Source organism: Pistacia vera, unplaced genomic scaffold (assembly GCF_008641045.1).
Source record: "Pistacia vera cultivar Batoury unplaced genomic scaffold, PisVer_v2 Contig1131, whole genome shotgun sequence".
Classification (NCBI taxonomy): Eukaryota; Viridiplantae; Streptophyta; class Magnoliopsida; order Sapindales; family Anacardiaceae; genus Pistacia; species Pistacia vera.
The window spans coordinates 79,070-106,461 of NW_022195173.1; the positions used below are offsets into that span (position 1 = coordinate 79,070).

General features: G+C 36.6%; 1 protein-coding gene and 1 non-coding gene across 2 annotated transcripts; one reads left to right on the forward strand and one right to left on the reverse strand.

Annotated features, from left to right (window-relative positions):
• Nucleotides 1-766: 766 nt before the first annotated feature.
• LOC116142841 lies at nt 767-873 on the reverse strand. Its single transcript, XR_004130052.1, has one exon. It is a non-coding gene; the product is annotated as a small nucleolar RNA R71 (small nucleolar RNA).
• Nucleotides 874-1,967: 1,094 nt separating this feature from the next.
• On the forward strand, nt 1,968-3,389 carry LOC116142824. Its single transcript, XM_031428237.1, has 3 exons — nt 1,968-2,155; nt 2,204-2,646; nt 3,310-3,389. Exons 1-3 carry the CDS (start codon nt 1,968-1,970, stop codon nt 3,387-3,389), a joined length of 711 nt encoding a protein of 236 aa, XP_031284097.1.
• The last annotated feature ends 24,003 nt before the right edge of the window (nt 3,390-27,392 follow it).

Sequence of the window (27,392 nt, forward strand, 5' to 3'; positions counted from 1 at the left end):
TATTTTCTTCAACTAGTTACAAAATTAGGAAAATTCGTACTTAACACGCAATCCTCGTGCGAATGATATTCTTTTCATCACTTTATTACTTTTTGCGCCTAGTATACTTGCTATTTTTGCATGTTGTAAGAAACAGGCATCAAGTTTTTGGCGCCATTGACGAGGATTGATTTAGTGTTAATATTGAAGTTTTCTAGTTTTCACTAGATTGGAGTTTTATTTTTGTTTTAGTTAGTTTTAGTTTAATTTTGTGTTTCTTTTCATTCATTTGTGATCTTGTGTAGTTTATGCAAAGAGCGAAACAATATCCAGTGGTTCCCATTGATCCTGAGATTAAAAGAACCGTAAGAAGACTTATTAGAGAGAGAAGAGAACGAGAGGCAATAGTCATTGAGATGGCTGAAACCAGAACTTTGAGGGAATTTTCAGTACCCTTCGGTAGTGGTAGTGGTCCAAGTATCACTAGACCACCAGTGCAAGATTTTGAAATAAAGCCGACAATCATCCAAATGATCCAACAGTCGGTACAATTTAGGGAAATGCAATGGAAGATCCAAATTCACACATTGCAAACTTCCTAGAGATTTGCGACACATTCAAGGCAAATGGAGTGTCAGATGATGCCATCAAGTTAAGATTATTCCCCTTTTCATTGAGGGATAAAGCAAAGGGATGGTTAATGGCACTACCAGCAGGAACAATCACAACCTGGAATGAATTGGCACAAAGGTTCCTGACTAAATACTTCCCTTCAGCGAAATCTGCAAAGATAAGAAATGATATCACATCATTTCTACAGGAAGAGAATGAGTCACTTTATGAAGTATCGGAGAGATATAAGGAACTATTGAGAAAGTGTCCACACCATCGTTTGCCTGTTTGGATGCAAGTCCAAACTTTCTATAATGGGTTGCTAACAAATGTGCAAACAATGGTGGATGCAGCATCTGGAGGAGCATTACAAAACAAGACACCTGAAGAAGCGTATGAGTTACTTAAAGTCCTAGCAAGTAACAACTACCAGAGACCCAATGAAAGAATTCATTTGAAGAAGGCTATGGGTATTCATGAAGTAGATGCCTACACGGCCATTTCAGCCCAACTGATAGCACTTCAGAAAAAATTAGGAGGTATGTAAGTAAATTCAATTCAAACACCTCAAGTAACATGTGATTTTTGTGCAGGTAACCATGCAAGCATTGAATGCCAAGTGGGAAATAATTTTGCTTCAGCATCCTCATCATCAGAACAAGTCAATTATTTGGCTGGGAATCAAAGATAACAAAACAATCCTTTCTCTAACACGTACAATCTTGGTTGCAGAAATCATCCAAACTTATCTTGGGGCAATCAGAATAATCAATGGAATCAAAGAACAGTGCCAAACAATCAAGTAGGGGTGAATAATCAACCAGGGGATCAAAGAGTTTCGAAATTGGAGGATATGTTCGGGAAGTTCATGCAAGAGACCATAGGTTTTATGAGTGAGATGAGGGCGAATTTCAGAAACCAAGGGGCATCGATTCGAAACTTGGAAGTGCAAATGGGTCAAATAGCTGAAAAGTTGAATGAGCGACCTCAAGGTTCCCTAACAAGTAACACAGTGACAAATCCATGTGAACAAGCAAATGCAATAACTTTAAGAATTGGAGCAATCTTGGAAGAGGTTGAACAAAGAGGAAAAGAAGAGAACCTACCAAAAGAAAGGGAAGAGTCCGATGAAGAAGTCGAAGAAGAAATCATTGTTGAGGAAGAGTCAAAAAATCTTAGAGGAGAAGAACCAAAAAGGGAAGAGATGCCAAGATAGAAGAAGGAAAAATTGCCATTTCCTAAGATACCGCCAGAGTTAGCACATCATACCCCTCCTCTGCCTTTTCCTCAGAGGCTCAAAAAGAAAAATCAGGATAAGCAGTTCACAAAATTCCTTGAGGTATTTAAAAAACTGTATATTAACATTCCTTTTGCAAATGCCAAGCTACGCTAAGTTCCTCAAGGAAATTCTAGCAAACAAGAGAAAGTTGGAAGATGAGGAAACATTGATTCTTACGGAGGAGTGCAACGCCATTCTACAGAAGAAGCAACCTCTAAAACTCAAAGATCCAAGGAGTTTCAGTATCCCTTATGTTATAGGAAATATTGCATTTGATAGAGTTTTGTGTGTTTTGGGTGCGAGTATTAATTTAATGCCTTTTTCTATTTCCAGGAGATTAGGAATTGGTGAAGTGAAGCCTACAACTGTATCTTTGCAGCTTGTAGATCGATCCATTAAGCATCCAAGGGGCATTGTTGAAGATGTACTAGTTAAGGTGGACAAAGTCATTTTTTCGGCAGACTTTGTTGTGTTGGATATGGAAGAAGACAAGGAAATTCCTTTCATCTTAGGACGATCATTTCTTGCTACCGGGAAAGCCTTAATTGATGTACAAGAAGGGAAGTTGATCCTAAGGGTCCAAGATGGAACGGTGACTTTTAATGTATTCGAGGTAATGAAATTTCCATCAGAATCAGATTCATGTTTTAGTGTGGATTTGGTGGATAGACTTGTAGCGGATACAATCAAAGAGAACACCCCTCATCTACCTCTAGAAGTTTGCATTGCCCAATCCAAAACAATCAATGTGGAAGAGCCGAAGAAGAATGAGTGTGGTAGGTTATTGGAAGCACTTCAACCGATAGACACAAACCAAGATCCAGATTTTGACATCTAAAAAGAGAAGGAAAAGGTAAAAACAAAAGAACCTCTAAAGCTTGAACTGAAGCCTTTACCATCTCACCTTAAATATGTGTATCTTGGTTAATCAGAACGCTTTCCGGTGATCATCAATGCAAAGCTGAGTAAAGTGGAGGAAGAGAGGTTGGTTCGAGTATTACAAGAGCATAAATCAGCGATTGGATGGACCATTTCTGACATTAAAGGCATTTCTTCATCTCTTTGTATGCACAAGATACTCATGGAAGATGATGTCAAGCCTAGGGTGCAACCGTAACGGAGATTGAATCCTTCTATGAAGGAAGTGGTGAGAAAGGAAGTGGTGAAACTCTTAGATGCAGGCATAATCTACCCTATTTAAGATAGTCCTTGGGTGAGCCCTGTGTAAGTGGTTCCAAAGAAATGAGGTATCATAGTAATAAAGAAAGAAAGCAATGAACTGATATCGACTAGGACAGTTATGGGTTAGAGGGTGTGCATCGACTACAGAAAGCTGAATGAAGCAACAAGAAAGGATCATTTTCCGCTTCCTTTCATTGATCAAATGTTGGAAAGACTTGAAGGGCATGCTTATTATTGTTTCTTGGATGGCTTTTCAGGCTATAATCAGATTGCCATTGCTCCTGAAGATCAAGAGAAGATGACATTCACTTGCCCTTATGGCACCTTTGCTTACTGAAGGATACCTTTTGGGTTGTACAATGCACAGGCCACATTCTAGTGATGCATGATGTCGATTTTCGGTGACATGGTGTAGCGGTTCATAGAAGTCTTCATGGATGACTTATCTGTTTTTGGTTCTTCTTTTGATAATTGCCTGTCTTACCTTTCCTTTGTTTTGCAGCGATGTCAAGATACAAATCTAGTACTCAACTGGGAGAAGTGTCACTTCATGGTTCAAGAAGGAATAGTACTCAGTCACCGAATTTCAAAGGATGGAATTGAAGTGGATCGAGCCAAAACAGAAGTGATTGAGAAGCTACCACCACCTGCAAACGTCAAGGCAATCCGAAGCTTCTTGGGGCATGCAGGGTTTTATAGAAAATGTATAAAGGATTTCTCCAAAATCTCTAAACCTCTTTGTAATTTGTTGATTAAAGATGCCTCTTTTGATTTCAATGAAGAATGCATGCATGCTTTTCAAACTCTTAAGAAAACTCCCATTTTAATTGATGTGTGATGCTAGTGATTTTGCATTTGGAGTGGTTTTAGGACAACAAAAGAATAAGGTTTTGCATGTAATTCAGTATGCTAGCAGGACACTAACTGATGCACAGTTGAATTACACCACTATTGAAAAAGAGCTTTTAGCCTTCATTTTTGCATTTGACAAATTTCGGTCTTATTTGCTAGGTGCAAAGGTGATTGTCTACATAGACCATTCAACACTCAAGCACTTACTGGCAAAACAAGAAGCAAAACCCAAGCTAATAAGATGGATCCTACTACTGCAAGAGTTCGAATTAGAAATCCGAGACAAAAAGGGGTCAGAAAATGTGGTGGCAGATCATCTATCAAGGATTGAACGACCAGCCCAGGGAAGTGAAAAGGAAACTCAAATCAAGGAGACATTCCCGGATGAGAAACTGATAAGAGTTGAAGAAGCACCTTGGTATGCAGATATTGCAAATTACTTATCATCGAGAGTGCTTCCAAATGGCATGACTTTCCAGTAGAACAAGAAATTTTTCTCTGACTTGAAATTCTATTTCTTGGAAGAATCATTTTTGTATAAACACTGTGCAGATCGGATGATGCGAAGGTGTGTCCTGGAAGAGGAGATGGAGAGTATTTTAAGGCATTGCCATGAGAAGGAAGTTGGTGGTCACTTTGGAAGAACTAGAACAGTAGTAAAGGTCCTTCAATATTTATTCTTTTGGCCAACTCTATTCAAGGACGCTTTACAGTGGGTTCAGGAATGTGACCAATGTTAACAGAGTGGAAATATTTCAAGGAGAGATGAGATGCCGTTGAGTAAAGTCGTTGAACTTTTCGACGTGTGGGGGATTGACTTCATGGGCCCTTTCCCAAATTCATATGGAAATCTGTGCATCTTAGTGGTTGTTGATTATGTGTCGAAACGGGTGGAATGTAAACCCCGCGTTATTATTCCAATGACTTAGGTATAAATTACTTTCAAGTAATTTCTTTTTTGAATGGAAGGGTAAAATGGTCAATTTATGTATTTCGGATGTCGCCATTATAAAGTAAAGGATGATGTCATTGAAGAGAAATGAGGGTAGAAGGTTATAAAATGATTGATAAGGTTAAATGGCATAAACGGTAACCAAGGGTATAATGGTCTTTTATACAAAAACATATGATTTAAGTGTCCATACAAGTGCACCAAGGGTAAATTAGTCATTTGCCTAGTAGAATTACTTAGGTTAAGTGTTTTAAAGAAGTCAAATGGCATTAAATGAGTACTTATCTTATGTTGTGTGTGTAGAATGACCAAAACGCCCTTATATGAAAAAATTTATGCCAAATGACCTTTATATCTAACTTTTATTGACCAATCACATTAGAGTATCAATGGATGTATTTACAAGGTTAAAAAGAGAGTAGTCGGCCTTGGACCCCAAAATATCATCTTCTCTTCATCTCTCAAATCCACCATAAAAGACCTAATCCAAGCTTATTCTCAATTTTCTTAGGATTTTAAGTTGATTTTCAAAGGAGATCACCATCCACCTTAAAGAACTTCAATTCAGGGTTAAAGGTGAGTTTCAAAACCCTAGTTTTTCTGAATTTTTGGTTAAAAGAGAAACATAGTGGTTGTGTGTGGAAGGTAGAAAGGTGAAATTTTGGAGCCAAGGAGGAGTATCTTTATGCTTTGAATACTAAGGTAAGGAAAAAATTCCCTTATGACTACAATTGATAACACCTAGGGTTATAAAACTTACATTTTTTATGTTAATATGAGTGTGATGCTAAGTTTGGTTAGAGTTGTTAAATGGGTGTGTTGATTGGTGTTGTGTGCATATGGAGGATGATTTGTCAATAAGAGATTTGTAGTTGGACGATGTTTTGGCACTTTTTGGTTCTGTAAAAAGGGAGGTTTTCATGGCCTTTTATACTTAGAATGATATGGCAAATAATATGAATGTGCAAATGAAGGTGACATGGTTAAAATGAATAGAATTCGGATTTGGCTATTTTAAGACTTACGTGACATGCTCACTGAATCAGTCCTAACTGAAGTTATAGAAGTCTGATTGAGTTGATTCTTGAAGTGTTAAAATTTGAGAAACAGACCTAAAAAACGTTTATGTTTTGGCCAAAAATAAATTCGAATTAGAAGATAATGGAAAAATTGCTTGAAAGTAACGAACTGTATGGCACCACTTTTAAGAAATTCCCATTTGTTTCTAATTCTAGTAAACCCCTGAATAATATTTACTACTGAAATTCTTGTATTGTATGAGAAATTAAATGAATTAAGTTAGAAGTTTAGTAGGAGAATATAGTATGATTGAGCATGGAATATGTTAGTCCATATGTTTGCATTCTAATGGTAATGCATATAGCTTATTAGTTGTCTTATGAAGAATTTATGAAATGTTAAAGAATGAATTCCATGAGTCTCTTGAGGTATAAACCAAGATCAGAGGAATGGAATTCTTATGGAAACCATGAGTCCTTTGAGGTGACGACCAAGAACAGGTAATGGTTTAATGAATCCGATCGGATAACAAAGACAATGAACCATCAAGTATAAAGACAAAAGAAATAAGCATGCCATGTACATGATATTTCATAAGCATATATGTTCTATGTTATATTATGTATGATTATGTTATGACTTATGTTTATGAAAAAAGTCCAAAGTGTATGATATGTTTTATGAACTTGTTATGTTAAGAATGAAGGTCATATTTTGTAGGTAGGTAAAGTCCTAAGTAATTTACTTGTATAATGAACCTTAATTGTTTAAAATGGCCATATTCCTACTGAGCGATTAGCGCTCACCACGAATGTTTTAAAATGTTTGCAGGTACGGATTAAGGCATGAAGCTGGGAGAGAATTCCAAGGGACGCTATGAGCGTGAGGGGATGCTTTAATGATGACTATTGAATGGTTTTGCTAATTTTAGTATAGTAATTATGTTATATCTCATAATGTATTAATTATGTCCATGTTCTATAATGGAGTAATGTTGTATTAACAAAGGAAATCAAAATTGCTAGTAAATTTTATAAAAGTGTGTATGTTCTAGTAAGTATTACTATGGATTTCATAATTTACTCCAAGAAAGGAATATATTTTTTGATGATTACAATGAACTTATATAGTTAAGAAAAAATAATAAAAACATATATCTATATATATGTTTTAAACTACAAGTTTATTCTTTAAATAGGATTTAAAAAAACTTCTTTCCTAGGCGTGGTTTTCGGTTCAATGGCCAAGGGATACTTAGGAAATACGCCCGGCTAGGGAGGGGTTTACATTTGGTATCAGAGCGTGATTTTGGGCGTTTGAATGATGTTTTGTTAATTGTTATAGGATTTTAATTTAATTGATGCTGGAAATGGTGTTTATAAGTAATGGAAGTATCATTCTCATGCGGTCCCCAAGATACTCTCTCCAGCCGATTGCTGTAAGTATTTTCTTTACTTGTTTAGTGAATAGACTTAGCTAATGTTGATTGAAATTTGTGTGAGAAGGGTATGGCTACGAGGCGTCCACGAAGGTTAATAGGAGGGGCGAGGAGAATATTAGAAGCAGGATAGGGCCAGTAGTAGCACCGACTACCAGTGTGCCCTATAGGGACCAGCTAGTTGCCCAATGCTTCTGTTTGGATGAGGCTGCAATCAACAGGTGATTCAGACAGCCATTACTGGGCTTTAGGAGGGTGATCGGAGGGTTAAGTAACCAAGTGAACACAATCCCTCAGCTCCAGTAGTTCAGCCACAGCTCCAAATAACAGTTCCACCTCCAGTAACTGGAACAGTTATGCCGATGGGTGCTACACCTTCTGGACAAGTGGAACCAATCTATAATCTTTCTCAAAAGCACCAACCTCCAGAGTTCAGTGGTTCAAACGATCGGCGGGTAACAGAGGGTGGCTAGAGACTGTCGATCGGGCCATGGCCTTGTTCCATGAGTGATCAGGAAAAAGTCGCTATGCTTCCTATTGTTTGAGAGGGAATGCTCGGGTATGGTGGAAGCTAATGGAGAATCCTATGGGACGAGTAATCTTTCTGGAATGAATTTAAAAGGCATTGAAGCAGAATACGGTCGGCAGACATGTTATCCGTGAAAACTCAAGAGTTCACGGAATTGAAGAGGTAATAGACGTTAGAGAGTATGCTACAATGTTCAATCCTAGCCGTTTTGCTCCTACTATGGTGAGTACTCAACAGTGCGGTTAGAGAGATTTATAATGGACTACACCCAAAATTGCCCGGATTGTTATAGAGGGTGGTCAACCTCCTCAGACTTATGTGAGGCCTTGGAACGAGCATTGAGGGCAGAGATTATTGTGAATAAGGAGAGGCGGATGGAGAAACCCAAGTTGGTGATTGGTAATTCTAGTTAGGCCAGCAGCAGTTCAAAAAGTTGAAGTGGGGAATTCCACTCAGGCCTCAGAGGACAAAGGTAAAAGAAAGTTTCAACAAGGATTTCAAAAGAGGGTAGCAAGAATAAGAGGACTCCTCAGCAACAAAAGAAGGACAATCTTCCCCATTGTCAAAAATGTGGGAGGCAGCATAAGGGAATTGTCTTAGGAACCAATGTGTGTTCAAATGTAAACAACCGGGACACATGCAAAGGACTGTAAAGTTACTCAAGCTACTTCCCTTCAGACTGTTGGAGGTTCGACTACCAGAGTTTACTCAGTAGCTCAGAAAGAAGCTGAAGCCAACCATCTGCAGTTATGGTCAGTTACAATTCCACTCTACCTATTTATATGTACTGATTGATTCTGGGCTACCATTCTTTTATCTCATATGGTATTATAAAAAGATTAGGTTTAGAGCCTTGTTAAGTGGGAACATGCTGTTAAAATTGAGATGCCTAATGGGGAGAATTATTTTGCTGATAAGTTTGTGATGGGGGAAACTATAGTGATGATGAGCATGAGTTGAATGTTAATTTGATTGTTTTTGATATGCCTGATTTTGATATGATTTTGGGAATGGACTTCCTGAGCAAATTGGAGTATTGATAGATTGTCGGAAGAGAAGGCCAGGTTTAACTTAGATGCTGGAGACAGTTTCACCTTTGGGGAGGTCATCTACACAGCCTGAGATAAGTGCAGTGAAGGCAATGAAGATGATAAGGAAGGGTTGTGCAGGGTACATAGCTAATGTGGTGAATAAAGAAAAGTTCCAGATTCAGGTCTGGGATGTACCCATAGTACGAGAAGAAGATGTTTCCAGAAGATTTGCCAGGACTTCCTCAGAAAGGGAAGTGGAATTTGTGATAGAATTAGCTTCTGGTACGGCACCCATATCTAAAGCCCCGTATAGAAAGGCTCCAGCAGTTACAAGAGTTAAAGAAGCAGCTTAGGAGTTTGTAGATAAAAGGTTTCATTCGACCTAGTCATTCTCCATGGGGAGCTCCTATTTTATTTGTGAAGAAAAAAGATGGTTCGATGAGAATGTGTATTGATTACAGGGAGCTCAATAAGGTGACAGTGAAAAACAAGTATCCATTACCAGAATTGATGTTGTTTGATCAGTAAAGGGAGCTTCGATGTTTTCCAAGATTGATCTTGGTCAGGTCACCATCAAGTGAGGGTCGCTGACAAAGATATTCCCAAGACTGCATTTCGAACCAGATATGGGCATTATGAATTTATAGTGATGCATTTGGATTGACTAATGCACCAGCGGTATTCATGGATTGATGAATGGATTTCCAGATTGTCTAGATAAATTTCTAGTAATTTTTATAGATGATATCCTGGTCTATTCCAAAACAAAGGAAGATCATGAAGAGCATTTGAGATTTTGTTACAAAGACTAAGGGAGAAAAAGTTATATGCTAAGTTCTCCAAATGTGAGTTTGGTTGGATCAAGTAACATTCTTGGGACATGTTGTTTCACAAAAGGGTATTTCAGTGGACCCTAGTAAGATTGAAGCAGGTGATTGAATGGCCAAGACCCAAGACTGTAAAAGAAGTTAGAAGTTTTCTTGGTTTAGCAGGTATTACAGGAAATTTGTGGAAGGCTTTGCTAAATTAGCTTCTCCACTCACAGCTCTGACCAAAAAGGAAGCCCCGTTCAGATGGACTGAAACCTGTGAGAAGAGTTTCCAAGAATGAAAAGAAGATTAACTACTGCTCTATTTTAACACTCCAGAGGATGGAGTAGTTATGATATTTATACTGATGCTTCTCATAACGGTTTGGGGGCAGTATTGATGCAAAAAGGCAAGGTGATTGCTTATGCCTTCGTCAATTGAAGACTATGAAAGAGGTATCCACTCATGATCTTGAATTAGCAGTTGCGTTTTTGCTTTGAGATTTGGAGACATTATCTCTTTGGGTGAAATGTAATATTTACAAAGATCACAAAAGTCTAAAATACTTTTCACAGAAGAAAGAATTGATTGAGGCAGAGAGATGGCTTGAGTTGGTGAAGGAATATGAATGTGATATTATGTATCAGCCAGGGAAAGCTAATGTAGTTGCAGATGCCCTCAGCAGGAAAGTCTCCTTAGCTCAATAACTTTTCAGAAGCACCTGACAGAGATAATGAGAGGGGATGGGGTGGAGTTTGGGAAAATTGTCCAAAATTGAAGTTCGGTCTAAGTTGTTGGAGGAAATTAGAGAGAAAAAAAGCGAATGACGGGTAGTTAAGGAATGGAGAGCAGTTGAAAGATGGTAGAGATCAGAATTCAAATGGGTGAATGGAATCTTGAAATTAGAGATAGAGTGTATGTTCTCAGGATATGAATAAGAAAGAAGATTTTAGAGAAGCACATAGTACTCTTTACGCTGCTCACCAGGGAGGGTAAAGATGTATCAGGATTTGAGGAGAGCTATTGGTGGCCAAGGTTAAAGAAAGATGTAGCTGAGTATGTTGCCAAGCTTGGTGTGCCAACAGGTTAAAGCAGAACATCAACGCCCATCGTGAGTGTTGCAGCCCTTAGTATTCCTTCGTGGAAATGGGAGATATTTCTATGGATTTCATTTTAGGTCTTCCTAAAGTGCAAAAGGGTTATAATGCCATTGGGTGATTGTAGATAGATTGACTAAATCTGCTCATTCATTCCAGTACAGACAAGATCTCTCTGATCAGCTAGGCCGATTATATGTTAAAGAAATAGTAAGATTACATGGGTACCTAATAGTATTGTCTCAGACGGGATGTGAAATTTATGTCAATATTTGGAGTAGCATGCAGAAGGCATTGGGTACTAGGTAATTTCAGCACAGCCTATCATCCTCAGAAGATGGACAGACAGAAAGAACGAATCAAATATTGGAGGATATGTACGGGCATGCTGTATTGACATAAGTTGAATTGGTGTGACATTCTCCTCTAGTGAATTTGGTTATAACAATAGTTATCAAGTAACCATTAAAATGGCACCATATGAAGCTGTATGGAAGGAAATGTAGATCTCCATTACATTGGGAGAGATAGGAGAAAAGAATGCATTGACTCAAGCTCTTGGTCCAGAAATGACACAAAAAATGATAGAAGATGTAAAGTTAATTCAAGAGAGAATGAAGCAGGCCCAAGACAGACAGAAGATATGCAGACCCAAAAAAGAGGATATAGAATTCCAAATAGGAGACAAGGTGTTTGTGAAACTCTCTCTTATAAAAGGGTGATGAGGTTTGGAAGAAAAGGGAAGCTTGCCCCTAGAATATCGGTCCATATGAGGTATTAGAGAAAGTGGGCAAAGTAGCTTATAGACTTGCCTTACCAGCTAGTATGGACCGATCCATAATGTTTTCCTGTTTCCCTATGCGAAAGTATGTTAGTGATCCTTCGCATACATTACAAGCAAATGAAGTGGAGTTAAAAGATGAACTAATTTATGAAGAACGTCCAGTTCAGATTCTGGATAGGCGAATAAAAGAGCTCCGAAATAAGAAAGTACCGCTTGTTAAAATACTGTGGAGGAATCATAATGTAGAAGAAGCGACAGGGAGTTGAGCAAGATAGAAGGAAAGATATCCAGACCTCTTCAACTGAATTTCGAGGATGAAATTCTTCTAAGGGGAGGATGATTGTAAACCCCGCGTTATTTTCCAATGCCTTAAGGTATGAAATTTACTTTCAAGTAATTTTTTTTTTTTGAATGGAAGGGTAAATGGTCAATTTACTGTATTTCGAGATGTGGCCATATAAAGTGTAAAGGATGATGTCATTGAAGAGAAATGAGGGTAGAATGGTTATAAAGTTGATTGATGTTAAAGGCATAAACGGTAACCAAGGGTATAATGGTCTTTTCATACAAAACCATATGATTTAAGTGTCCATACAAGTGCACCAAAGGTAAATTAGTCATTTGCCTAGTAGAATTACTAATGGTTAAGTGTTTTTAGAAGTCAAATGGCATTAAATGAGTACTTATTTTATGTTGTGGTAGAAATGACCAAAACGCCCTTATATGAAAATTTATGCCAAAGACCTTTATATCTAACTTTTATTGACCAATCACATTAGAGTATCAATGGAATGAATATTACAAGGTTTAAAAAGAGAGTAGTCGGCCTTGGAGACCCCAAATAATCATCTTCTTCTTCATCTCTCAAATCCACCATAAAAGCCACTAATCCAAGCTTTTATTCTCAAATTTTCTTAGGATTTCAAGTTGATTTTCAAAGGAGATCACCATCCACCCTAAAGAACTTCAATTTCAGGGTTAAAGGTGAGTTTCAAAACCCTATGTTTTGAATTTTTTGGTTAAAAGGAAATTATAAGTGGTTGTGGTGTGTAAGGTAGAAAGGGAAATTTGGAGCAAGGAGGAGTATCTTTATGCTTTGAATACTAAGGTAAGGAAAAAATCTCCCTTATGACTACAATTGATAACACCTAGGGTTTATAAAACTTACATTTATTTATGTTAATATGAGTGTGATGCTAAGTTTTGGTTATGAGTTGTTTAAATGGGTGTGTTGATTGGTGTATGTGTGCATATGGAGGATGATTATGTCAATTAAGAGATTGTAGTTGGACGATGTTTTGGCACTTTTTGGTTCTGTAAAAAGGGAGGTTTTTATGGCCTTTATACTTAGAATGATATGGCAAATAATATGAATGTGCAAATGAAGGGACATGGTTAAAATGAATAGAATTCGGATTTGGCTATTTTAAGACTTATACTGTACATGCTTCACTGAATCAGTCCTAACTGAAGTATAGAAGTCTGATGAGTTGATTCTTGAAGTGTTAAAAATTTGAGAAAACAGACCTAAACGTTTATGTTTTGGCCAAAATAAATTCGAATTAGAAGATAATGGAAAAATTGCTTGAAAGGAACGAATGTATGGCATCCACCTTCTTAATGGAAATTCCCATTTGTTCTAATTCTAGTAAACCCCTGAATAATCTTACTACTGAAATTCTTTGTATTGTATGAGAAATTAAATGAATTAAGTTAAGAAGTTTAGTAGGAGAATATAGTATGATTGAGCATGGAATATGTATCCATTGTTTGCATTCATAATGGTAATGCATATAGCTTATAGTTGTTTATGAAGAATTTATGAAATGTTAAAGAATGAATTCCATGAGTCTCTTGAGGTATAAACCAGATCAGAGGAATGGAATTCTTATGGAAACCATGAGTCCTTGAGGTGACGACCAAGAACAAGGTAATGGTTTAAATGAATCCGATCGGATAACAAAGACTAATGAAACCATCAAGTATAAAGACAAAAGAAATAAGCATGCCATGTACATGAATATTTCATAAGTCATATATGTTCTATGTTATATTATGTATGATGTTATGACTTATGTTTATGGAAAGTCCAAAGTGTAGATATGTTTTATGAACTTGTTATGTTAAAGAATGAAGGTCATATTTGTAGGTAGGTAAAGTCAAGTAATATTTACTTGTATAATGAACCTAATTGTATAAATGGCCATATCCTTACTGAGCGATTAGCGCTCACCCCACGAAATGTTTTAAAATGTTTTGCAGGTACGGATTAAGGCATGAAGCTGGGAGAGAATCCAAGGGCCGATGAGCGGGAGGGGATGCTTTAATGATGACTATGAATGGTTTTGCTAATATTTAGTATAGTAATTATGTTCATATCTCATAAGTGTATTAATTATGTCCATGTTCTATAATGGAGTAAATATGGTATTAACAAAGGAAATCAAATTGCTAGTAATTTTATAAAAGTGTGTTGTTCTAGTAAGTTATTACTATGGATTTCATAATTTACTCCAAGAAAGGAAATTATATTTTTTGATTATACAATGAACTTATTATAGTTAAGAAAAAAATTAAACACATATATCTATATATATGTTTTAAACTACAAGTTTATTCTTTAAATAGGATTTTAAAATAAACTTCTTTCCTAGGCGTGCGTTTTCTAGGTTCTCAATGGCCAAGGGATACTTAGGAAATACCCGGCTAGGGAGGGGTTTTACATGGAAGCAGTTGCATTACCCTCTAACGATGCCAAAGTGGTGGTGAACTTTGTGAGGAAAAACATTTTCTCAAGATTTGGGGTACCACCAGCAATCATTGGTGATGGTGGAACTCATTTTTGCAATAGGTAATTTGACGCTCTCTTGGGAAAATATGGAGTGACACATAGAGTTGCTACACCATACCATCCTTAGACCAGTGGGCAAGTGGAACTATTAAACAAAGAGATGAAAAGAATTTTAGAGAAGACAGTTAATGCATCCAGGAAGGACTGGTCACGAAAGTTAGATGATGCATTATGGCCATACCGCCTTGCGTTTAAGACTCCAATTGGTATGTCTCCATTCCGTTTGATGTATGGGAAGGCATGTCACTTGCCGGTGGAACTCAAGCATAAGGCATATTGGGCAATTAAGTAGCTAAACATGGATTTACAAGCTGCTGAGGATAAAAGGATGTTGAAATTGAATGAACTTGATGAGTTTCGTTATGAACCTTATGAAAATGCTCGTATTTACAAAGAAAAGACCAAGATGTGGCATGACAAGCATATAACGAAGAAAAACTTTGAAGTGGTTCAAAAAGTATTGCTTTACAATTCTAGACTTAGGCTCTTTCCCGGAAAACTTAAGTCTAGATGGTTCGGACCCTTCGTAGTTATAGAAGTCTACCCATACAGTGCTGTGGAGATCTCACATGAAGAAAATGGTACATTTAAGGTGAATGGGCAGCGATTGAAGCTATACATTGATGGAGCATTGAGTTGCAAGTCACTGCCCATCAAACTCAACATTTTGGAATAAGGACTTGAGAAAGTCGAGCTTTTGACTATAAACAAGCGCTTCTTGGGAGGCAACCTAAGCGTTCTCATTTTCGAGTTGTTTTAAATTTTTTTATGTGTTTTCTGACTGAGGAAATAGTTTAATTTCGTTTTCCTTTTGGTGTTTTAGGTGAATGATCAAAATGTGGCATGAAACAAAATTTCCCAGACTTCACCGTGGTAAAAGAAGAATCTCACTGTGACATTGTATGCACTGCCAAATGAGTGCTCATGTAATTCAAGACTTCGCCGCGGCAAAATAAAAATCTCACCGCGACATTGTGCACACTGCAAAATGCGGAGTTAAGGAATTTCAAGATTTCGCCGTGGCAAAATAAAATTTTCGCCGCAGCACTGTATATACTGTGACCTTAAGGAATTTTAGGACTTCACCACGACAAAAGAATAATCTTGCTGCGGCATTGTGTGTACTGTGATGCTTAAGGAAAAATTTTCTAGATTTCGCCGTAGTAAGAAAAATACTTCGCCGCGACATCGAGCAGTTCGCACAAGTAATTCAAGAACTTCACCGCGGCGAAGTTTGCTCTTCGCCACAGCGAAAACCATTTTCTATATAAACTCGCGTTACTTCTTCATTTTTCGCGAGTATTCCAAAAAGTTTCCAAGAACAAACAAATTTCACTTTCAATTTCAACCTTTTTTCTAGCAAAATTTTTTTCACCATTCCACACCATCACTCCCATAAACACTTTTACAACCTTCCCTTGCACCAAATCGAGCCAATTTTGAAGAAAATTTTGGAAACCCTAGGTTTTCCTTTTGCAATTCGGAGAAAAATTGGAGCAATTGAAGGTTCATCAAGCTTGGGTGTCGTAAGATTTCATGATTTTGTTTTTACAGGCTTCATGGTTTGAATGATTAATCTTTAGATTATTGCCTGAACTCGAAATTTTTGGATATTACTTGCGTGTTTAGAGTTGTGATTTGTGTTTGGAGTGTGGAAGTGTTGATTTTGATTGATTGGTGGTTAAAGAAGTTTGGGTGTATGCTTGTGAAGTTTAAGAGTGCATAAGGAAGTTTGGTGATAGTTAGGGTGTAATTGTTGATTTCGAAAGTGATAAGGTATTGAGGAATTGAATTGAAGTTGTGGGACGTGTGCAGTAGTGTTAGAGTAGACAGTTGAATTGCTGATTTTCGTGGTAGAGTGTAGAGAGTACTTTTGAGAGAAAATGCCACTCAAAGCAGTTCCAAGGGGTAAGGGCAAACATGTCAATAATAGATTTGTGAATGAGAAGGCTAGGCAGCGTTATGAAGTAGCGATTCAAAGAAAAGACAAGAGTTTTATTGCTGAGAAAGGATTGGCCATTGTCAATGCAGAAGCTTGGATCAAAGGGAGAGGTTGGGACATCTTTCTGCTTGAACCTAAGCATTTAGCCATAGAGCCAATTGTAAGAGAGTTTTATACGAACTTCCTTGAGTATGAGCCCGGACATGTATATGTGAGGGTTATTAAGGTGTCATTTAGTGCAAAGATCATCAATGAATTCTACCAGATTGATCCAATTGATTGTGATGAGTATGTAGAATTCAAGGCTAAGGAGATTAATTATGATAAGATACTTAAGGTTTTAGCAAAGCCAGGTACCTCTTGGGAATTCTTGAAGAAGGGAAGGAGAAGCATAAAAGGGACTAATTTGATTCCCATGGCTAGAATTTGGCAATACTTTGTTTGTACGAGGATGGTTCCAAAAACACACCATAGTTCAGTGGATTTTGAGTGAGCAATCTTACTTTATGCCATTGCCACTGGAAAGAAGATGGATGTGGGGAATATCATAATAGAGAATATAAGGCACGCAGCCAAACCAGTGAGAGCGAGCTTTGCCTTCCCACATCTCATCACTGAAATTTGCATAAAAGCTGGAGTCAAGAAGGCAGATGATGAACCAATTCTTCATCTTGCCCCAGTCCTCAACCAAGTCTATTATTATAAGCTCCTAGATTGTCCTACCATTGGAGAAGCCAGTTCAAGCTCAACAAGACCAAGAACCACAACCTCTATGACAACTCCTGCTCCATTTCCCATGATAAAAGAGATGTTACAACATATCTTGAAGAAGATGGACAGAATGGAAATGCGTCAAGATTGGATGGCAGATCAGACTCGCACATTGTATGAGATGCAATCGAAGTGTTGCGCCAATCTGGGCATTGATTTAGCCTATTTCCAATAGCAAGAATGGAAAGAGGAAGAGGAAGATCAAATTCAGGATGATGCCATGGAGGAAAAGGACAACGCTGATGGAGAGGATGTAGATGAATGAGCCTGGAATACATTTTTGTTTTGTTTTATTTTTGTACAGTGGAACTCAGTTTTTCTTGTTTTTACATTTACTTTGTTTTGCATCCTTAGGTTTTAGGTTCAGTTGGTTGAGGTCTGAGAATGAGATGTAATTTTTCCATAATCTGTGAGGTTTTCAAACACATTTTGGACACTTGAGTTTATGTGTTTTGATAGATTTCGCTGATGGAAAAGACGATGAAGGGATGTCCAGATTTGAGCTCACTTCGATCTTCACGGATTAATCAGGGGAGTATCTCACACCTTATGATCGTTTTTCTTTACTCCAATGTGCATTATTGATTGACATTGAGGACAATGCCATTTTCTATTTGGGGGTAGAGAAAAATTTAGAAATTTTTGCATGTTTTAATTAACTTTTATCTTTGTGTGTTTTATTGTGTTTGGGTTGTGTGTTGTTTTTGCTGCCTAGATGATTTACATTAGTCCATGATGAGATTTTGATTGTTGCGATTTTATTTATAGAAAATGCAAAGCATTACTTCAAGTTTAGGTTGGTTGACTTGATTTAGGTTAAGGTTCGTTGAGTGGTTCAACCACTATTTTCATTCTTTCAGCATGCTTAGAAATATTTTATGTGGTTAGATGAAGTCTTGATAATGTTGGTGGACTCTAGAACCTAGTTGAGAAGTGCTTGAGGCAAAATTCTAGGATCAGACATTGTTGAGAAAATGATATAGGCATTTTTTGGAACGTTTGAGCCTTTCTAGCCAACCTATGAATGAATCTTTCCCTAGTCACCCATTTGAGCCCTATGAGATTATCATTAACTTATTTTTCTTGCAAACCAAAAATTGTCCAATCCCTATACCCTAAACACTTTATCATACCTTTTAAGAGAATCCTGGACCTAATGTATGACACAAAGTTGTGTGAATAAGTGATGGACCAAAATCTTAAGTTTGGGGGATGCAAAAAGGGTAGGAAGAAGGGGAAATTGACCTTAATGGTGTTGTTTTTATGTTCACAAAAAAAAAAAAAAAAAAATAGAAATTTTTAGTCAATTCAAAATAAAAAATAAGAAATGCATATGTTTGAGGGTTATAAAATGGTTGACACCTTGATTGGCGGGTGAGAAAGAAAGCGGAGATTGATATAGCTCTTACCTCTTAGTGTTTGCATGAGGAAAACCGAGTTCTCTTACTCTGTCTATCCTATCCTTTTCCTTGGAGCCCACTACCCGAGCTTAATGTTACAAGCTTACAAAGACCTTTTGATCCTTAGTGATGTCTAGTCCACATTAGTGGAGAGTAGTTCGATACTTAGGCTTATGGAGCCTACCACCATTTGATAAACTTTGCATTTCTACATAAAATAATCCGGGTAGTCGGAAAGTGGATTGAAGTGGGGATTACCTATGTAGGGGATCGATAAAGAAAAATAGTCAATCAATTTATAACTTCTTGGAGTGTTAAGCATTTTCTTGTAATAATGTTTTAACAACTTTTGAGACTTGCATTTGCAATCAATTCTAGGCATCTCTTTTGTGTTTGATTTTAAGTTTTAATTTTCTGTTTTTCTTTCGTCTAATTTTGTGCCTTATACTCGAGGACGAGCATACCTTAAGTTTAGGGGTATTTGATAATCCTAGGATTATACTGTTTTCCTATAATTTTTGGTAGGATTTTGGATACTTCTTAAGTCGTTTTGTGCCTGAATTGCAACTTAAACTCATATAGTTTATGTTTCAGGCCAAAACATGTAGTTGGAGTAAAATAGAGTGAAATTGAGTTTCTAGACCTGGAATCAAGAGAAATTTAGGAATCGGGGAAATTTTGATATGGAGTGGAAGCACTATGAAGCTTGTTCCTATTAGGGATCATGAAGATCAAAGATTCAAGCGAAGAAGCAAGCAGAGGGCAGTTTCATAATTTCAGAAAAGATGAGCAAAGTTTGCCGTGGCGAAGATAATTCTCTACCGCGGCAAGTTAGCCTTGGGTCAGATGGTTCAGCGAGATTTCAATTCGTTGCCACGGCGAAGTTTATTCTTCATCGAGGCGAGAACTACAATTCTTCTTTTTATTAAAACATTGCATTTTAAATATATTGCATTAGAATGCTAGGGTTTTGGTCGACTATTTAAGAGAGCCTTAGCTCATTTTAGAGGAGGTTCGGATTTTGAGAGAAGAAGAGGAAGAAATTGGAGGTTGGACCAATTTTGGGTCTTCATTTAGGGAAGATTTCATTCTCTTCTTACTGTTTTAGTATGTTGAATTCTTTACTTACAATTTATTGTCTGAATTTCTTAAATTTAAATATGAACTACTCCACTTTTGTGTTAGGGTTTTGACCTAACTTTGATTACAATAGTTTAATCTATTTTAGATGTTGTTTTTATGTTCTATTGCATTGGATTTTGTATTTATTCTTGTTCTTAATGAAATTGAATTAAATGTTGAGCATGATGAGACTGAGAACTAATTCATGTGTTAGCCTCTTAGAGTAAATACCATAGTTTAATGAACGCCAGAGATAGGTTCGGAATCTATGAAATCACTTTAGGGTTCCATTTAGCTTCAAAGACTTTGAACTATTAATCTTCATTTTGTTGGGTGCGGAAGCTTAATAGGGATATTTAGGAAAATATAGCCTGAGAATGTATGTTTTACAACTTAGGGAATTTAATTTATAATTCTCGCATGTGAGTTTAATAGCAACATCAACCGCAGATTGAATCAGAGTAACTTAGTGAAGTCAAACCCTAACCTCTTTGTCTTGAATTGATATTTTCGTAATCAGTTGATATTTTCTTAATTTGTTAGAATTTTAATTTATGTTATTGATTTTTTATTAATTTCTATTTTTGTCTCCCGCAAATCCAAAAATCTTTATTTTCTTCAACTAGTTACAAAACTAGGAAAATTAGTACTTAACATGCAATCCTCATGGGAATGATACTCCTTTCATCACTTTATTACTTTTTGTGACTAGTGCACTTGCTACACATTGCATGTTGTCAAATCAACGCATCAATATAACCTCAGTAAATTTAATTACACAGCAACATTACCAATATACCCTTTCGTCCCGAAAACGAAAATACCCTTTCGTCCCGAAAACGAAAATACCCTTCCATAGTTAACCATCCTTAAATTATCTCCTTAGTATGTGACTCGTAGGCTCCTCATCATACTGACAGTGAGCAGTATCACGATTGACACCAATCAATAGTCTCACTACACATAGACCAAGATTGGCCCCTAGCAAAGCATCATGACCACCCGATAGATTCGGATTCAATGAAATATCTACCTGTCAACGATATGGTTACCGTACAATCAAATCCTTTCATCATCTGTTATCTCATCGAGACCGAGGTATAGAAATAGTGTCAACCTCAGTTACTCTCGATATGTTTGTATTCAGTTACTAGATGAATGACCGGAATGATAAATTGGATTGGACGACAACTCAATCCCACTATGGCCACATATTTAGTGTCATTGCCATTTACTGAATTGTGTAGTGAAATAACTTCTCCCATACCTGGGAGTGATGAATCCTCTGTCGATCACTACCGTATTGACAGCTCTGAATATAACTACGTTGGGCTGGTGTCAAACTACATTAATCGGCGCATAAGGCGCTCCGGTGATATCAAGTCTATGGATTACATGCACCACCATTCGTTAGAGGATTTGTTCCATAGACACTAGGGTTATCATCTATATGGAATCCTCTAGTGGGTCAGTCCAGTGAACTTGCCTACAGCAAGCACCCATGTGTTGTACCAGGTTGTCGGCAAACAACATTGACAAGTGAGATCAGTCACTGCCTTTCGATAGGATCGTTCAAGACTATAATAGCCTTACCGTATTATCTGTGTCCTTGGTTAGAATAATATTAGGGCTACGGACATTTCTAGAATGGTCACCATATGTGCTCATAGGGTTCTCACAATCAAGATTTGAAACACTTGATACCCTCAACACGGTTCTACCATTCTAAAGATATATATAAATACATACATATATGATTTACATGATATAAAATAAAATGCCTTTTATTGATCAATGAACATTATTACAAAGAGTCAATGCTACAATAATTGATTGGCTCTAGGGCACCTACTCTAACATTAGTTACACATGATCATAAGGAAACTATAAGTTCTTTGTCAAATTATGATCTTAGTGTGAGAACACTGATCTCTTAGGTCATGATATCATCTTGCCTCTGAACAATCATTTTTGTTTACTTTCCTGTGTGACGACTCTCTAACAAAATGACCACTTTCAATTGAGTTGTTTTTCTATTTTATCATGTGAGCACCTTAGGGTTTGGGTGGTCACACATATTTGGCAAATAGTTTGATTAAAACACGTATTGCATTTCAATATTCCCATAAGCTGTCTTTATTCTCTTTATGAGATATTGTTTGTGATCCATAACACTTGTTAATTTTTTACACAATGAGCTTGAAAGTTTGTTTACAATGGTCGGTGGTCCCAAGAGAAATGGAATAAACTTTTCATGAAGGTGAAACCATAGAGTTTTCTTATTAGCCACTTGTCCATTTGCATTGGCCAGACTTTCTCTATATAAACTCTTCTCCAATGTAAATTCTTGTAAGCCTGATTATTTACTTGAAGGTACTTTGAATATTCCTAAAGGTTTCATTTGATTTTTATGAGGTTTCTATGCTTAGGTAGGCTTACAAATACCTTCGTCAAAACACTTTGAATTTGTCCTTTCATCTACATTGGTTACTTAGCTGGTTCAACTGAAGTGGATCTTTGTTGCTATACCTTGAGATGACCTCAAGGCTGACTAGGTGGTTTCATGTACTTGGAGCTTTCTGTAGTAGTACGCTGACCAAAGGGTGGAGATTGAAGCGTTGCAAAACAGGGAGTGTTCTTGCAACTGAAGCTTAATCTTTGGCTTTGTAATTAAACTGAAAAGTTTACCATAGGGATTACTTCATTATGGACTTGGTCCCATGGATGTAGGCATTTTCCCGAACCATGTAAAAACTCTTGGTGTTCTTTATTTCGGTTCATGTATGATTGTTTTTTTTTTGTGATTAATGAACACTAAAATCAACTTAACAACCCATTCTGCTTAAGTTTAATACACTTGGTAAGGTATTAAAACGTTCAAAGTCAAACCTCAAACCCTTCAAAAACATTAAGTACAGGAGAAAAAAGATGAAACCCTCGGTAGATCTCTTCTCCTTGCCTCCAATTCTCTCCAAGTTGAAGAATAAGTCCTCCTTTTAAATTTACCTAAAGAAATCCTTCTATAGTTCTAAGGTTGTGGGAAAGTAATGGGAAAAATCCTATACAAAATAGGGGAATAAAATTCAATTCCAGGCGAAATAGAATAAAAGAATCCTAATGATATTAGGATTCCTTCACACGAGCTAAGCAAAGGTACTCAAAGTAGAACACACTCTAGCTTTTGAATCTAGAAACACTGTGAAGATATTAATAGTAGGTCTTAAAATAATCTTTCAAGCACTTTAAGAATCATCCAAATCCGAGGTCTACAACTCAAGTTATTGTAGAAACACTGAAGCATGTTCTAGAACCCGCGTCTACTTGTCATCCATGCATTGACATAACTTTCATCTCCATCTCCATTTTTAACCATTATCCAGGTCGAACTGGATCATGATAAAAAACAAAAAAAAACAAAAAAAACAAAAAAAAAGTTTTAGCCCTCTTTCTTATCTTTAAAATGCCACAAGAATCAGGTCAATTGAAGTTCTATAGCTTCCATTATGCCCATTTTTGTGTAGTACATTCTGGCAAAAAAACTCCCGAGCATAAAATTCACAAAGTGCACCTCGGCATGAATTAGTGGCACTGTGGCATGAAGTTTCTGTCCATTTTGCAATTTTTTATGTTGCAGCGTGGGGATAGTTCCGCTGCAGTGCATGAATAGTTCTACTATGGTGAACAATCTTCAAAAATTCATAACTTCTTCGTTTGAGCTCCGATTCTCAACCTGTTTGCTCCTACACAATTCTGATTCTTTCCTCTTCAATATCCATGCTTGAAATCCTCATTTTTCAGCACCTAAATACCCAAAAATTCACAAAACATACTCGTGATTCTAAAAAACAAAAGAGATACAGAATTAAGTAAAATTAACCAATTGAACCTAATTTCCATAAATGCCCCTAAAATCACTAAGTATGAGTGCACTTCCAAGCACTCATTACAACCCCCCAACCAGCTTCTTGCTAGTCCCTAGCAACTGAAGTGATCGAAATATAATTTAGTTCTAACTAACCTAACCAAAACCACTTCCATAGGTAGACACGATTGCATTTAGCGTACGCAATAAGCCTTTAAACCCCTAGGTCCCCCTAGTGGACAAGTTATAGTCTCATGAGGGTTTAGAGCTATGTTACCCACAAACATCCAACAAATCGTAACTAACACACAAACATTCACACATAAAATAAAAATAAAATAAAAGTTTCCAAACTAATTCATATAAGTGTCTCAGAAATCGCATACACACACAACATAGGGAATAATCAAACATCGCCTCAAAACTAGGAACATCCTAAACATCAATCTCACCTTTGTTCTCAACTCTCTAACATCCATCAATCCACAATCTGCTAATCCTAACTCCAAAAATAATTCCATATGCAACATCCATAGACAAAAAATTGATCCCAATAATTATGAAAGATGAATAAAATTCTATAACTACAAACTCCATAGGCCTACTTTCAAACCACTCTCCACTATTGTAGAACAATCACACAACTTTAGATCATTAGGACTTTATTGAGCTTGTAATGTTTAGGCTCAGGTATTGGGTTATGAAAGAATGGAAAGGAATCAAACAAAATAAAAGGATTAATCTTACTTATTTGCAACAAAATCACTTAAAGCATATCACATTCTCTCTAAACTTCCCAAACCTTTGTTGCTTCTCTCTTCCCAATCGCATTTGCATTTATGCACTTTCCATACTTCCTTGATTCATTCATTTTTCTTTTCTTTTTCTTTCTCTTTTTTTTTTCCTCTTTTTTTTAATGAAACTATAGTTAGGAATCATGAATATTACAATCATTCCCCTTATTACCTTGATATTCACAATACACCACAACCCCAACCCATTCTTTTGAATACCTTTCAAAATTTTGAGAAACACTCTAAGCCATACACAAACACTCTCACTTTGCATAAATTCATATTAATTACTCTTAAAAATCATGGGTAGAGTAGTGTGTTTAAAGGTTAAAAGTGTATGTTATTGTGGGATAAATGAAAGAAAATCAAGGCTAATATAAATTCAATATCGGCACAAAAGGATGACAAGAGATAATAAAATATAAGGTTGGCTTGAAAGGCAAAAACTGTCCTAAGATGGCCTAAATCATTTCTTAAGTCATGTGTCGTCTAAGATTTCACCTCAAGTGGTCATAAAAAAGGTTCTAGAATTTGGGGATCTAAACAATGTCGTAGGATAGTCACACATAAAACATCCCTAAGTGCTAGAACTAACCCAACTTACAAACCACATTCATGAGAGTCTCAAACCTAAGCAAAAGCAACATCCAGAATTATTCCCAAACTAAAGTAAAATTTGATTTCTTCTAAATGCTCATGTCATTGCAATCATGTTATTATCATTGACATATAAATTAATTTGGAGAACAAAACATAATAATAAAAAAAAATAATAATAATAATAAAACACACCAAATCTGAAGAAAAGAACTTGCGAAAATTCAAGAAAATGAGACTAGACTAGGAAACTTCCCCACCCCCAACCTAAAACCTACATTGTCCACAATGTAACAATTACAAAGGAATAACAAAAAAGGAAAGAGAAATTTACCCCCCTTAGAGACATCGTCAAAATCCGTGTGGTGTCGCGGTGCCATTTTCATCACGCTGTGGTGTGAAAAGTATCTACCTTCTAAAGATATTGCACACGATTTACCCCGTGACATAGTTGTCATCACGCCACGACATCAAGTTTCTACCCAAATTGCGTTATGACTCTTCCTTGCTACGTCGTGGCATAAATATTTTGCACCACAACGTAAAGCTCTTTTCCTACTAAACAACTAAACCATAAAATACAATGAAATAACCTAAAACAAAACAATGAAAACACTGATAACACTTGAAAAACTAAAGAAAATAAAACAATAAATGAAATTAACATAAATTTCAAAGTAAAAAGTTGGGTTGGCTCCCAATAAGCTCTTTATTTGACTTCTAGGCCAGACAGAATGTGTGGTCTATCAAGCTCAATCATTGGAATCTAAGGGAAATGCCAAGGAATTGAAAACTAAGAACTCCACAGTTTCATCAAAAACTGTCATAGCGAGCTTGCCATTTTGAACATCAATCACTATCTTATTGTATCCATAAATGGGCGGCCGAGCAAAATGTGCAAATCTCTTTCATGAGTTGATGGCTTCTCCATATCTAAGACTACAAAATCAACAGGAATTATTAGTTTATCAACTTTAACCAAGACATTCTCTACAATACCTATTGGATATTTAATTGAACTATCAACTAGTTGTATAGACATTGTTGTTGGCTTTAATTCCCCCAATCCTAATTGCAAATAAGTGGAGTAAGGCATGAGATTAATACTTGCCCCCAAATCTAGCATTGCTCGTTCTTCCTTTTTATCACCCATGATAAAGTTGATAATGAAACTACCTAGATCTTTCAATTTGGGTGGCAAATTCCTTTGAAGCACAACACTTACATTTTCAGGAACCATTACTTTTTCATTGGGTTCAAACTTACGCTTGTTGATGCGAACTCCTTTGATTTGTGAAGAAACCTACCGATCAAGAACATAAAGTTCTAGGAATAATCAGAATTTGAAGAACCGCTACCCGAAACAAATCTATCGTCAGAACTTTAGTATAGATAATCTGAAACGCCACAATCTTGATTTAGATTGATAAGTTTCATGGAAGAATGCCACAAGAATTGGTGATTCTTGATTAGTTCTAGAGATCAAGATGCAATCTTGAAAAAAAACAAAATATTTAATTATTCCTCCAAAAAGTGTGCAGCCAAAATAGCCTACAACTATATATAACTAACTAATTAGCCCAAAATAAGGCTAACAACCCATTAATATGTCTTAACCTTGATAACTAACCCAAACCCAACTAATAAAAATAATAAAAGACTTGGGCTTTAGTAAATAAATAGCTCTAGCCCATTACACAAAAATAAGTCTTAAAATAACTTAAAATAGCCCACATAAAATAACAATTATTAAGCCCTATGAACAAAGGCTTGGACACCAACTTGGACCCAATTAGGGCTAGCAAGAATCGGTCTTTAATTCCTCAAACTTGGACTTGGGCTTCAATCTTGTTAACAATTTTTTTGGATCCCTCTAAGGCATACTCGGCTTCATGCATCATGCATTGCTTCCTTGGCTTCAAGTTCTTCAATTATGCTTGACAAGGCACGTTGCATCTTTTTAGCTCGACTCCTCGTAATTGGCTCCATCGGAATGTGAAGAGGATCTTGTGTCGACTTTACGACAACAGGCTGCTTGGTCATGTCCTCATCACTTGCGAGTAATCAAATCCTTCAAGAACTTTAGGTAAGCTGGCATATTTCATATCACATCAAGCAAAGGTAAGTTCACATTAACCTTAAATATTATCATAAATATCAGAAAAAGAATTATCCCGTTTGCTTTTCTTTAATCGGCTCGAAAAAGGAATAGGTGGAACATAAGGCTTTGGTGGAGCAACGATGGGACTAATCTCCTCATTCTTAATGGATTCACTTGGTTGCTTCTCCTTAGCTTTATCTTCCCCTACATGATCAATTAAAGGCTTATTAGATTTAGAATTAATTTCCTTGTTAGTTACCTTACCATTTCGAAGCACAACAACTACTTTCGCTTGTTCAGGTTGGCTTGGTAATTTCCCAAGAACATGGCCTTGTACTGCCTTTACTATCTGTCTTATTTGAACCTCTAGCTTTCTAATGGATGCCTC